This window comes from Felis catus, chromosome E2, assembly GCF_018350175.1.
Source record: "Felis catus isolate Fca126 chromosome E2, F.catus_Fca126_mat1.0, whole genome shotgun sequence".
Classification (NCBI taxonomy): domain Eukaryota; kingdom Metazoa; phylum Chordata; class Mammalia; order Carnivora; family Felidae; genus Felis; species Felis catus.
In genome coordinates this window covers 43,335,038-43,346,200 of record NC_058382.1, presented here as the reverse complement: position 1 = coordinate 43,346,200, position 11,163 = coordinate 43,335,038, and the positions used below count along the sequence as shown (strand labels likewise).

General features: G+C 56.7%; 3 protein-coding genes across 4 annotated transcripts; all 3 read left to right on the top strand.

Moving 5' to 3' along the window:
• The first annotated feature begins 2 nt into the window (after nucleotides 1-2).
• Nucleotides 3-3,253, top strand: LCAT (lecithin-cholesterol acyltransferase). 2 transcript variants are annotated; one of them, XM_045046649.1, is made up of 7 exons: nucleotides 3-232; nucleotides 869-1,025; nucleotides 1,105-1,220; nucleotides 1,312-1,407; nucleotides 1,489-1,713; nucleotides 2,636-2,730; nucleotides 2,810-3,253. In XM_045046649.1, the coding sequence occupies exons 1-7, from the start codon at nucleotides 79-81 to the stop codon at nucleotides 3,236-3,238; spliced, it is 1,272 nt and encodes a 423-aa protein (XP_044902584.1). In that variant the 5' UTR covers nucleotides 3-78; the 3' UTR covers nucleotides 3,239-3,253. The 2 variants fall into 2 exon arrangements, with proteins under 2 accessions (XP_044902584.1, XP_003998196.3); XM_003998147.5 differs by having other exon boundaries at nucleotides 2,636-3,231.
• A 799-nt stretch (nucleotides 3,254-4,052) lies between these two features.
• PSMB10 (proteasome 20S subunit beta 10) lies at nucleotides 4,053-7,201 on the top strand. The gene is made up of 8 exons (XM_003998142.5): nucleotides 4,053-4,798; nucleotides 5,006-5,093; nucleotides 5,182-5,279; nucleotides 5,374-5,514; nucleotides 5,789-5,904; nucleotides 6,014-6,072; nucleotides 6,735-6,886; nucleotides 7,013-7,201. Exons 1-8 carry the CDS (start codon nucleotides 4,743-4,745, stop codon nucleotides 7,122-7,124), a joined length of 822 nt encoding a protein of 273 aa, XP_003998191.1. The 5' UTR covers nucleotides 4,053-4,742; the 3' UTR covers nucleotides 7,125-7,201.
• A 1,771-nt stretch (nucleotides 7,202-8,972) lies between these two features.
• Nucleotides 8,973-11,061, top strand: CTRL (chymotrypsin like). Its single transcript, XM_006941636.4, has 7 exons — nucleotides 8,973-9,122; nucleotides 9,722-9,825; nucleotides 9,917-9,996; nucleotides 10,109-10,190; nucleotides 10,358-10,538; nucleotides 10,625-10,758; nucleotides 10,846-11,061. The coding sequence occupies exons 1-7, from the start codon at nucleotides 9,071-9,073 to the stop codon at nucleotides 11,005-11,007; spliced, it is 795 nt and encodes a 264-aa protein (XP_006941698.1). The 5' UTR covers nucleotides 8,973-9,070; the 3' UTR covers nucleotides 11,008-11,061.
• The last annotated feature ends 102 nt before the right edge of the window (nucleotides 11,062-11,163 follow it).

Below are 11,163 nucleotides of genomic sequence, written 5' to 3'. Positions count from 1 at the left end.
CTTAGGGCCCCTCCCACCCCCACTCCAGATAAGGCCAGCCCGGGACTGCTTCACTGGGCAGTAGGCACTAGGGCTGGAATGGGGCCGTCGGGCTCCCCATGGCAATGGGGGCTCCTGCTGCTGGGGCTGCTGCTCCCCTCTGCCACCCCCTTCTGGCTTTTCAATGTGCTCTTCCCCCCGCATACCACGCCCAAGGCTGAGCTCAGTAACCACACACGGCCCGTCATCCTCGGTAAGCCCCCACAGGCCCCTGATGCACCAGGCCAGACCTCAGGGAGCTTGGACCCCAGCCCCTGGTAGCAGACCCTGCCATGGCCCTTCTGCCCCTGCATTAGCCCTGATACCTGCCTCAGTGTTTGAGGGTCCAAAGGCTTGTCCTGCAGAGAAATCCACCCCTTCCCCCACCACCTGTTCCTGTCTCTGAGCTGATTTCCCTAGGGGGGTGGAGTTGGGGGCGGGTATGCCTGAGGGCTTAGCCAGGGCGTTACAAACTGTGGTCAGCTGAAGCCACTCAGCCCCCACCCCAGCAAGGACAAGGTGCCTGGCCCTTGGAAAACAGGTCTCCAGCCCCCATTCTCCCATACTTATTTGTTTTCACCTTGGACTTTGGCATTAATGGAGAGCCAAGCTAGGTGTTTTCCTTATGGGGACATGGGTCAGTGGCCTTGGCCCCTGCACCTCCCCTGCCTGAGGGGAACCAGGGCTTTGGGCTGCCCGGGGAATGGGGTGGGGGGGGGTGTTATCAGAAAGGATCACATCCTTAGTTCCTGGGGGTTGAGGGCATGGGAGATGAAGGGGTGGAGCTGGGGGGACAGGCAGAAGGGCGGGAGGAATGCAAGGAATTCAGAATGAAGGCTAGTGCCCACAGTGCCTGGCTGCCTGGGGAATCAACTGGAAGCCAAGCTGGATAAACCAGATGTGGTGAACTGGATGTGCTACCGCAAGACAGAGGACTTCTTCACCATCTGGCTGGATCTCAATATGTTCCTACCCCTTGGAGTGGACTGCTGGATAGATAACACCAGGTGTGTGCCACCCCCTCTGCCCCAGCCCCCACACCCTGCCCCTTGGCTACTGGGCTGCTGAATGTCCCACTGCCCTCAGGGTTGTCTACAACCGCAGCTCTGGGCGCGTGTCCAATGCCCCTGGTGTACAGATCCGTGTCCCTGGCTTTGGGAAGACCTACTCTGTTGAGTACCTGGACAACAACAAGCTGGCAGGTGTGTTTACTGGGGAAAGGGCAGGGCTCCAGCTGTGGTCAGCCCACAGGAGCCATGACCAGAGCCTCCAATGCTGCTGCCTCCCCTACAGGTTACATGCACACACTAGTGCAGAATCTGGTCAACAACGGGTATGTGCGCGATGAGACAGTGAGGGCCGCCCCCTACGACTGGCGGCTGGAGCCGAGTGAGTGTCTCTGAAGGCTTGGGGCAGGGCAGATGGGCCTTGACCCCATCCGTTGCCCTGACCCCATCCACCCTACTTCAGGCCAGCAGGAGGAATACTACCGGAAGCTTGCTGGGCTGGTGGAGGAGATGCATGCTGCCTATGGAAAGCCTGTCTTCCTCATTGGTCATAGCCTTGGTTGCCTACACTTGCTCTATTTCTTGCTGCGCCAGCCCCAGGCCTGGAAGGACCGCTTCATTGATGGATTCATCTCTCTTGGGGCTCCTTGGGGGGGCTCCATCAAGCCCATGCTGGTCTTGGCTTCAGGTGAGAAGGCCTTGGACCACCTGTGTCAATGAGGGGGTTGGAGTGAGGGGGATGAAGCTGACCATGGGCCTGCCCTCACTCCTGCTCCTGCTCACCATGTCAGGCTAAATGTGTAATTTACCACCCCTGAGGCATGGCCCTTGTCACTGGCCCCCTAGCCTAGACATTAGAGTAGCTCCTGCCAGAAGTCTGGGTGATTTGGTGCTTCAGTGACAAAAGGAGAGTAAACAGAAAGGAAGTGAACCCCAACAATCTGACTCATGGACCTAGGTCTGTTTCTTGTGGTTTCAGGTCCTGCCCACTCAGCTTTCAGCTGCCTCTGCTTCCAGGAGCCCATTTTCCCAGGGATCTGTCTATTAAGGACAGATCTGCCAAAGCCAGGGCCAGACCCTAGAAACCCTTATGCCCTTCTCTGAGAAGTGGCATAGCTATCACTTGTTGAGCACGCACTGTATGCAGGGTATAGCCATAGTCAACTTGCCCCCTAGTAGCTCACAGTCTGCTGAGGGAAACACTCATCAGACTACGTCAGTAAGTGCCAAACACAGACACAGTCTAATATCATCCTTCCCAGAAGGGAGCTCTGACCCCTGTGCAGCGCAGACCACAGGGGCCAATTAGCTGAGGGAGAACCACCAGCACCATCCTCCCACATTCACACATGTACACCCGTCCTCAGGAGGCCCCTCCTTCCCTGGCCTCCTTCTGAGGCTCTACAGCTGTGCCCCACAGACATGCCATCAGGGCTTCTCATTTAAAAAGCACACATTGAACACCTACTGATTGCCAGGCCTGCTCAGAGGCTCAATTTGGATTGGGTAGGGACAAGATTTAGCATCCAGCTGAACTTGGGTTGGGGGCAAGTTGTGGGCCCAAGGGACCCAGACCTGGCTCCCTGACCCACCTTGCTTCGTGTTCACAGGTGACAACCAGGGCATCCCGATCGTGTCCAGCATCAAGCTGAGAGAGGAACAGCGCATAACAACGACCTCCCCTTGGATGTTTCCTTCCAGAGAGGTATGGCCTGAAGACCATGTGTTCATTTCCACGCCCAGCTTCAACTACACAGGCCGTGACTTCCAGCGCTTCTTTGCAGACTTGCACTTTGAGGAAGGCTGGTACATGTGGCTACAGTCACGTGACCTACTGGCAGGCCTCCCAGCACCTGGAGTGGAAGTATACTGTCTGTATGGCGTGGGCCTGCCCACACCCAACACCTACATCTTTGACCACGGCTTCCCCTACACAGACCCCGTGGGGGTACTCTATGAGGACGGTGACGACACTGTGGCCACACGCAGCACTGAGCTCTGTGCCCGCTGGCAAAGCCGCCAGCCACAGCCTGTGCATCTGCTGCCTCTGCATGGGACACAGCACCTCAACATGGTCTTCAGCAACCAGACGTTGGAGCACATCAATGCCATCCTGCTGGGTGCCTACCGACGTCATACCCCTGCACCCCCAGCTGCCAGCCCAGGGCCCCGACCCCCTGAATAAAGACCCTCTTTTGCTCTTTAAGTTTTGACATGTGTGTTGTGGGTTGCAGAGGAGGCAGTGGCATCCAGGCACCAGTATCCACCAAGCAATAGCCATAGGCCTGGTGCTTTGTGGAGCATAAGGGCAAGATGGGCTTTGATGAAGCCTGAGATTGAACTGAGCACCAGGATGATAGCTTCCCACTCTCCCGGTTGAGCTGTTTATGTAGCACATAGCCTGCCTTGTGCCTGCCTCTGCTCTGGGGGTGGGTGACTGGAGGTAACTGCACACATAGCTGTGGGATGGAGGCACATGGAGCTAAGGGTACAAGGCAGGGAAGATGTGAGTTGTCCCACCCACTCCCCCAAGGGAAGGCAGAACCCACCTGTGGACATGGACTTGTGAGTGCTAAGCCTGTGACAGAAGCACAAGAGTTTAGAATCTGAGGGAGATCCAGTCGCTAATCAGATCATTCTTCTAATGAAAGATTAATTATTGGAGCTAAGTGGTCTGAGAGAAAAGTTCAGGGAGCACCAAGGGGCAGAATCTTGTTTGTGGGTCAGGGAAAGCTTCCCAGAGGAAGTGATGGCTATTCTGAGATCAGATGGGATGAGAAGGGTAATGTGGGCCACTGAAAAGACTTGAGTTTGAGCCTAAGGGCAATATGCAGTTGCTGAAGGGGTTAACTAGGGAAAGAGTGTAACCAGATTTACAATCTAGAAAGAGTCCCTTCTCTGAAAGGTAAAGGGGAGCCTGGGGGTGGTGGGTAGGGGCAGAAACTTGGGGAAGGCAGGGAGGACAGTGCAGTACCCAGGAGAGAGAGGATGCTAGCTGAGGCTAAAGCAGTAGGAGAAAGACGTGGATAAATAAAGGGTAATTTGGGATGTGAAATAAGGCTTGTCCATGGGTAGAGCCCAGCATGCTTCCGGGCCACTAGATGGGCAGCCCCACGGCACCTGTTCTGTTAGATAGAAGACACCATCTGAGACAGGGAAGCTGGAAGGATCAGTGTCACCATGATGGAGGACTGAGCTTTGGGGTTTCAAGTTTCAGGGAGGAGGCAAAGGCAACAAAAGAGAGGAGCTGAGAGAAAGTGGATGCTGAAGGACAAAAGGCAGCCATGCCTGATAATGTTGGGAGGGCAGTAACAGAAGCCTGGCCAATATGACAGCCATAGGGCTGAGGGACTTGAGGTTAGAGTTGGGGTCAGGACAGGCAAGGCTTGGGGCTCAGGCTGGAAGAGGCAGAAACTGCTGAACAACGGTCAGAGGGAGGGATCTGTCCCTCTGTTAAGACGGAGGACTAGGGAGCATGATGGAGAGCCAAGCAAGGAAACCTCCCCTTTGCCAAGCTGCTTAGGACCAGAAGTAAAGGAGAAGATGCACAAAGGTGACAGCCAGGCTCTGAGGAAAGGTGAAAGCGAAAGCAGGAAGAGTCAGACGCCACGGGGGGGGTGGGGAAGACGCTGACAGAGGACCAAGGCTTTGGTCTTTCTCACTCTGGACTGGTCCCACATCGACCCCCAACCCCTGGACCAGCCTGCCCACCTCAAGATGCTGAAGCCAGCGCTAGAGCCCCGAGGGGGCTTCTCTTTCGAGAACTGCCAGAGGTATGTGGGGGTGAGCTGGCTCTGCAGCTTCTACTCCCAGAAGCCCCAGGACCTTTATTTCTGGAGGGGGCAAAGGGACGGCAACATGTGTTGGGCGACTTGTATTCCCAAGCTCATCCTGAGAAGTGAGGGAGGCTGGGACAGAGTTGGAGGATGTGATGGAGTCCCAGAAGAGCCTCAACCTGGGCCTTAACACTCTGTTTCCAGAAACTTATCCTTAGAACGCGTCCTCCCGGGGTTCCGGAGCCCTCAAGCACACAAGACTGGTACCACCATCGCGGGCCTTGTGTTCCGAGTGAGCAGGGAGTTGGGACTGGGGTGTTTAGAGGGGCTGCTGGGGGGATCCGACAAACACTGAGCTAGAGGCCCCTCCCCCTCCCCAGGACGGAGTCCTCCTGGGCGCGGATACGCGGGCCACCAGAGATTCCGTAGTGATGGACAAAAGCTGTGAGAAGATCCACTTCATCGCCCCCAAAATCTAGTGAGAAATCCCCGACCCCGTTCCCCCCCCACGCATCCCCGACACAGCACATCCATCTCAGCCCCGCCCACGCCGACCCTCCCTTCGTTCTCAGCTGCTGTGGGGCTGGAGTAGCCGCGGACGCCGAGATGACCACGCGAATGGCGGCGTCCAACATGGAGCTACACGCCCTGTCCACGGGCCGCGAGCCCCGCGTGGCCACGGTCACGCGCGTTCTGCGCCAAACGCTCTTCCGGTGCTGGGCGGGGCTAAGATGACCCTGGGGAAGGGCTGTTGCAGGGAGGGTGGGGCTGAGAGGAAGTGGGACGGGATGAAAGGCGGGACTGCGAAAGCCCCGGAGACCGGAAAAGGCAGGCCTAAGTGGAGCTGGGCAACAGGAAGGAGCAATGTTGGTCAAGGGACGCCAAACAACAGAAAAGGGTGGGGGAGGGGTGGGGGAGGGGCGGTGTCACGGAGGGGCGGGACCTGGAGCCGGGTGCTTGCGGCTCACCACGCCCATTCTGCGAAAGGTACCGGGGCTACGTGGGCGCGTCGCTGATAGTGGGCGGAGTAGACCTGACCGGACCGCAACTCTACAGCGTGCACCCCCACGGCTCCTACAGCCGTCTGCCCTTCACAGCCCTGGGTGAACACTTCCGCCCCTTCCCCACGAATCCCGCCCCTGCGACCCTGGCCTCACCTTCATCCGGCAATGGGATGGCAGCGACTTACCTCAGATGCCCTCCTGCCTGCAGGTTCGGGCCAGGACGCAGCCCTGGCGGTACTGGAGGATCGGTTCCAGCCCAACATGGGGGTGAGCAACACCTGTCGCCCACTACGCGTTCATTGATGGGAAGTGCACGTTGGAGCTGAGATAACACAGAGATATCCTGACCTAGTCTAGAGGTCAGGAAAGGCTTCTTGGAGGAGGTGACGACTGAGTCAAGACTGAGGGGCCAGTGGAGTTAGAGTGAAGAAGTGCTATTCCAGCAGACCACCGTTAGTGCCAAAGTTTGTACTCCTGGAGAAGTCAAAGCTCAGAGAGGACCGTTTGAAGCTCAAGGAGGAGGGAACAGCAAGTGGGGTCTGGATTTTGTTTGGGGTGGGATGGAAGTGGGTGACATGTGTTGCTTCAGAGGTGCCTAAGGACCAGAAGGGAAAACGCAGTGAACCAGTAGATTGGGGATCAAGACCATATTGGTTGGGTGGACAGCCCTGGAAGCAGAACCACAAGTGTAAGTGACTCAAAGAGGTTTATGAAGATGGGGGGCAATAGGAACACAGGGTCTTCTGAGAGAGGGAGGCAGAGACCAGGGTGGGGAGCTTGGGCTGGAGATGGGAGTAGGGAAAGAGAGGGGTTTGGGTATGAGCAAATGGTAAATAGTCTGGGCTTCGAGACGAACAAAACCTCTAGGCTGTAGCCTGAAGGTGATACCAAAAGGGTCCATCAGGCATCACACACATGTATCATCACAGCTGGAGGCCGCGCAGGAGCTGCTAGTGGAAGCCATCACTGCAGGGATCCTAGGTGACCTGGGCTCTGGGGGCAGTGTGGATGCATGTGTGATAATGGGGACTGGCGCCAAGCTTCTGCGAACATTGAGCTCACCCACAAGGCCCTTAAAAAGGTGAGAGCATGGGAGATGGGGGACCACTAGGGAGGATGGGGCAGTAGCAGGGGAGACAGGGGGTGCAAGAAACAGATGGGCCACATGATGGGCCCAAGTTGAGAGGCCATCCCTTCCGTCTCCCAGGCCTAGCCAGGACCGCTTTGCCCCTGGGACCACAGCTGTCCTGTCCCAGACAGTGAAGCCACTGACCCTGGAGCTGCTGGAAGAAACTGTGCAGGCCATGGAAGTGGAGTGAAGTAGGATGGTGCTCAGAGCTTGGAACAAGAGGGAATAAACCCAGGAAATAAAAATATATATATATATATATTTAAACAGATGGCTATGTTCTTCCTGGGTGGAGGGGGAAAAGCAGCCATGAGAACTCTGTGGCCAAGTTACATCTGCAGAAGCCACTCCCTGCCAAGGTTTCAGGGCTTGGCCTAAGAGGTGACCACCCATCGCCTCAGGCATCTACTCCTCCAGTCCCCCAGGCAAGCATTGCAGCTCCAGCTGGAAAGCCCCCTCCTGACTCTCCACACTGCAGAGGCCCCCCTGCCACTCCCATGCACTGCTCTTGGCCTCTGGTCCACTGGGGACTGTTGTAAAACCCAGATGGGCCACATGTGCTGCCCCTACCTAGTCTTTCTGTGGGTCATCAGTGTCCCAGGACAAAGCCCACAGCTCTCAGTCAAGGAGGCCCCCATGGACCCCACTGAGGGCTAAAGTGCTGACCGAGGAACTGCTCCCTGACTCCAAGAGTACGTTTTCACAAAACACTCCTCACCCCTGCAACACTTTTACCTGTGAAACCCCTCCCGTGACCAGGCACACCTGAGGTGCTGACACCAAACAGGGCTTCTATTTGCACATGCTGAGCTGTGAACAGGGGAACTGACTCCCAACTTTGCTGGGCTGACTGGGGTCAGGGCTCATGCAGAGAGAGATGACATGACACATTTATCCAGCAAACCCACTGCTGAGTACCCACTGCGGGCCAGCCTAGGTGCTGTGTGCTGGCAGGAGCATCCTGCCCTCAGAACGGCTGACTGAAATGGACCTCCGGAACGGTGAGCGTCTGCCCAACCTCTGGGGAGGGTCTACTCTGGGATGGACATCCTTGGGACCCTGATTATGCTTTTCCCCCCAGTATTTTACTATGAAGATTTTAAAACACAGAGGTTGAAAGAATTGTACACCAAACACCTATACACCCACAATCAACTTTGCAATTAGTATTGTGTTATAACTGCTTGATCACATTTCTGTCCCTCCATCCCTCTGTTCAACCACTAACTCATCTTATTTGTCTGACTGATGTTTTTGAATCAGTCAGAGCCCCCACACCTCTAGGAGCCCAGCCAACTTACCCACTACAGCTTTGCACACAGGGTCGTCTTCTCTTCCTCAGTGCAGGCTCAGCCTGGAGCTCTACAACAAATGGGCTGCAGACACCAAGAGCTTGCCCACAGAAGCCCCAAGGCCTGGAGGCTGTCAGAGATTGATGGCCATCACCCTTGTATCTGTAACCTCCATCCAAGGTCAGCCAGTCACCAAGGACTCACACCTTACCCTCCTGTGTGCTAGGCCCCTCCCAGATATCATTTCATCAACAAGAATATGGGCTTCAGAGCCAGACAGATGAAGGTTTGGAACCAAATGCACCATGTGCTGGTGGGAGAGTCACCATCTCTCTGAGCAAACTGACTCCTGTTCAAGTTGGTGAGGGGTCACAGAGATGCTATCTGTTAGGATTTGTGACCTGCCAGAACCCCTGTGCTGGCCACATGGCCCTGGCCTTCCTCAGCAGGGCTGGTACAGCTGGACCTTCCCTCCACCTGTCAGGATCACCCCCGGGTGCAGAGCAGGCTTCTAAGTCTGATGCCCCTGACAGCCCTGGGAAACTTCCCTGATCCCAGCCACCAGGTGGTTACCATAAACCTAATTTCACCATAGGTCCGTACTACCCAGTGCTCAACACTTGGGATGCGAGGTAGTTCAGGGAGCCAATCAGAGACCAGGTTTTGGAGGGTGGAAGTGAGAGCCTCACACCTGGGCTCTGATAAGTCCAGGCCTGAGTCCAGGACCTTGGCCTAGAGACCCTCCTCCTGACCGGAGCATGGCTTGCCTCAGGCCTGGGACTTTGGCCCAAGGACGAGGAGATCCATAAAACCAGGCCCAGTTCTCAACCTCACATCTGCCACAATGCTGCTGCTCAGCCTGACCCTTAGCCTGGGCCTCCTTGGCTCCTCCTGGGGTGAGTGGGCCTGGACCAGCCCTGACTGACCAGCCCTCAAGCAACCTAGCCCCCAAAGCCAGCCCAGGCTTTCTGCCCAGGGGCTCAGCTGGGCTGCCGGGAAGGGAACCAGGTGGACAGAATGGGTAAAGGAGAAAAGGATGTGCCAGGGCTGGAGGGGGGCAAGAGGTGCACAGGGGCTGGCCTCAAAATGGGACAGGAGGTAAGGCCAGAGCTAGGAGCCAGGGAGGGTTTAGGAAACTGAGAAATGAAGGTTGGACATGTAGTTCTGGGAGAAACCTCTGGCTGTGGAGGCCTGGAGCAGGTGCGAGGCTAGACAGGAGACTATCCCAGGGGTCAGGGAGAAAAATGGCGGGTGGTGGTGAAGTTGGGGAACAATGGGGAGTAAGTTGGAGAGAGCTGTCAGAGAATGGACAGAATTGGGGGCCAGTTGGACATGGGTAACTGAGATACCTAAAAGTGCTGTGGGTGAGAAGGGGTAGTGACGAGCCCTCTGATTTGGACCTCTGGGGCAGAGCCGGGGGCACCCAGGAGGAGGTGGGGAGAGGTGGGCAGGCTGGTGTGAGAAGCAGGTCCTCACCAGTCCAATGGCAGAGCAGGCTGCGGCATTCCTGCCATCAAGCCGGTACTGAGCTTCAGCCAGAGGATTGTCAACGGGGAGAATGCAGTGCCAGGCTCCTGGCCCTGGCAGGTGTCCCTGCAGGTACATGCACCCTAGGTGTGGGGCAGGGTACCAGGTGCTTCCTACCTAGGCATAGCCTGAGCCCACTCCCACTTCTGACTCCTGACCCCAGGATAGCAGTGGCTTCCACTTTTGCGGTGGTTCCCTCATCAGCCAGTCCTGGGTGGTCACTGCTGCCCATTGCAAAGTCACGTGAGTACTCCCACTCTGCCCCCTAGCCCTCCTCTCCAACCTCCTTTCCCTGGATGCCCTTCTTTTGTTGCTCTGCTCTCCCTGCGGCTGCCCAACCCCACTCTCACTGCAGCCCTGGCCGCCACTTTGTTGTCCTGGGCGAATATGACCGATCATCCAATGCTGAGCCTTTGCAGGTTCTGTCCATCTCAAAGGTGAGTGTCTGGGCTACAGACACGGAAAGGAAGAGTGGATGGGGCAGGTGGGTGGGCTCTGGGGATGAGGAATTCAAGGCATGCCCTAGGCTAGCCCCTCAGCACCTATCAACACTGGAGGCCTGTGCCCACCCCCCATTCTACGTGGCCCCTTCCTGGTTCCACAGGCCATCACGCACCCTTTCTGGAACCCTACCACCCTAAACAATGACCTGACACTACTGAAGCTCGCCTCCCCGGCCCAGTACACAAAACGAATCACACCAGTCTGCCTGGCTTCTCCAAATGAGGCACTGCCTGCAGGCCTCACGTGTGCCACCACTGGCTGGGGACGCCTCAGCGGCGTGGGTAGGAACTTGGGCCAAAAATCTGGGTGAGAGGGCTAGGATGGGAACAAGTCATCCCGGGCCTAACCACCCCCTTCTGGCCCACAGGCAATGTGACCCCAGCACGCCTGCAGCAGGTGGCTTTGCCCCTGGTCACTGTGAGTCAGTGCAGGCAGTACTGGGGCTCACGTATCACTGACTCCATGATCTGTGCAGGCGGCTCAGGGGCCTCCTCGTGCCAGGTGAGCAACAGCACCCTGTCTTATCCTCTCGCTGTCCTGTGGCACCTCCTAATCGCCGAGCTGACTTCTCCCCTCTCCTTCCCTCAGGGAGACTCTGGAGGGCCTCTTGTCTGCCAGAAAGGGAACACGTGGGTGCTTATTGGCGTTGTCTCCTGGGGCACCAGCAACTGCAACGTGCAGAAGCCTGCCATATACACTCGGGTTAGCAAGTTCAGCACCTGGATCAACCAGATCATAGCCTACAACTGAGACTACCACAGGCCCTCTCCCCATCTCAATCCAATAAAGACGCCATGCTCTGTCCTCTTGTGTATTCTTGTCTGTCCTTATAAGGGAAGGGAGAGGCTCCTGGGAGTCCCCTTCCCCTCCTGGGACTTTGACTTCTGGCATGACAGGGCATCTCCT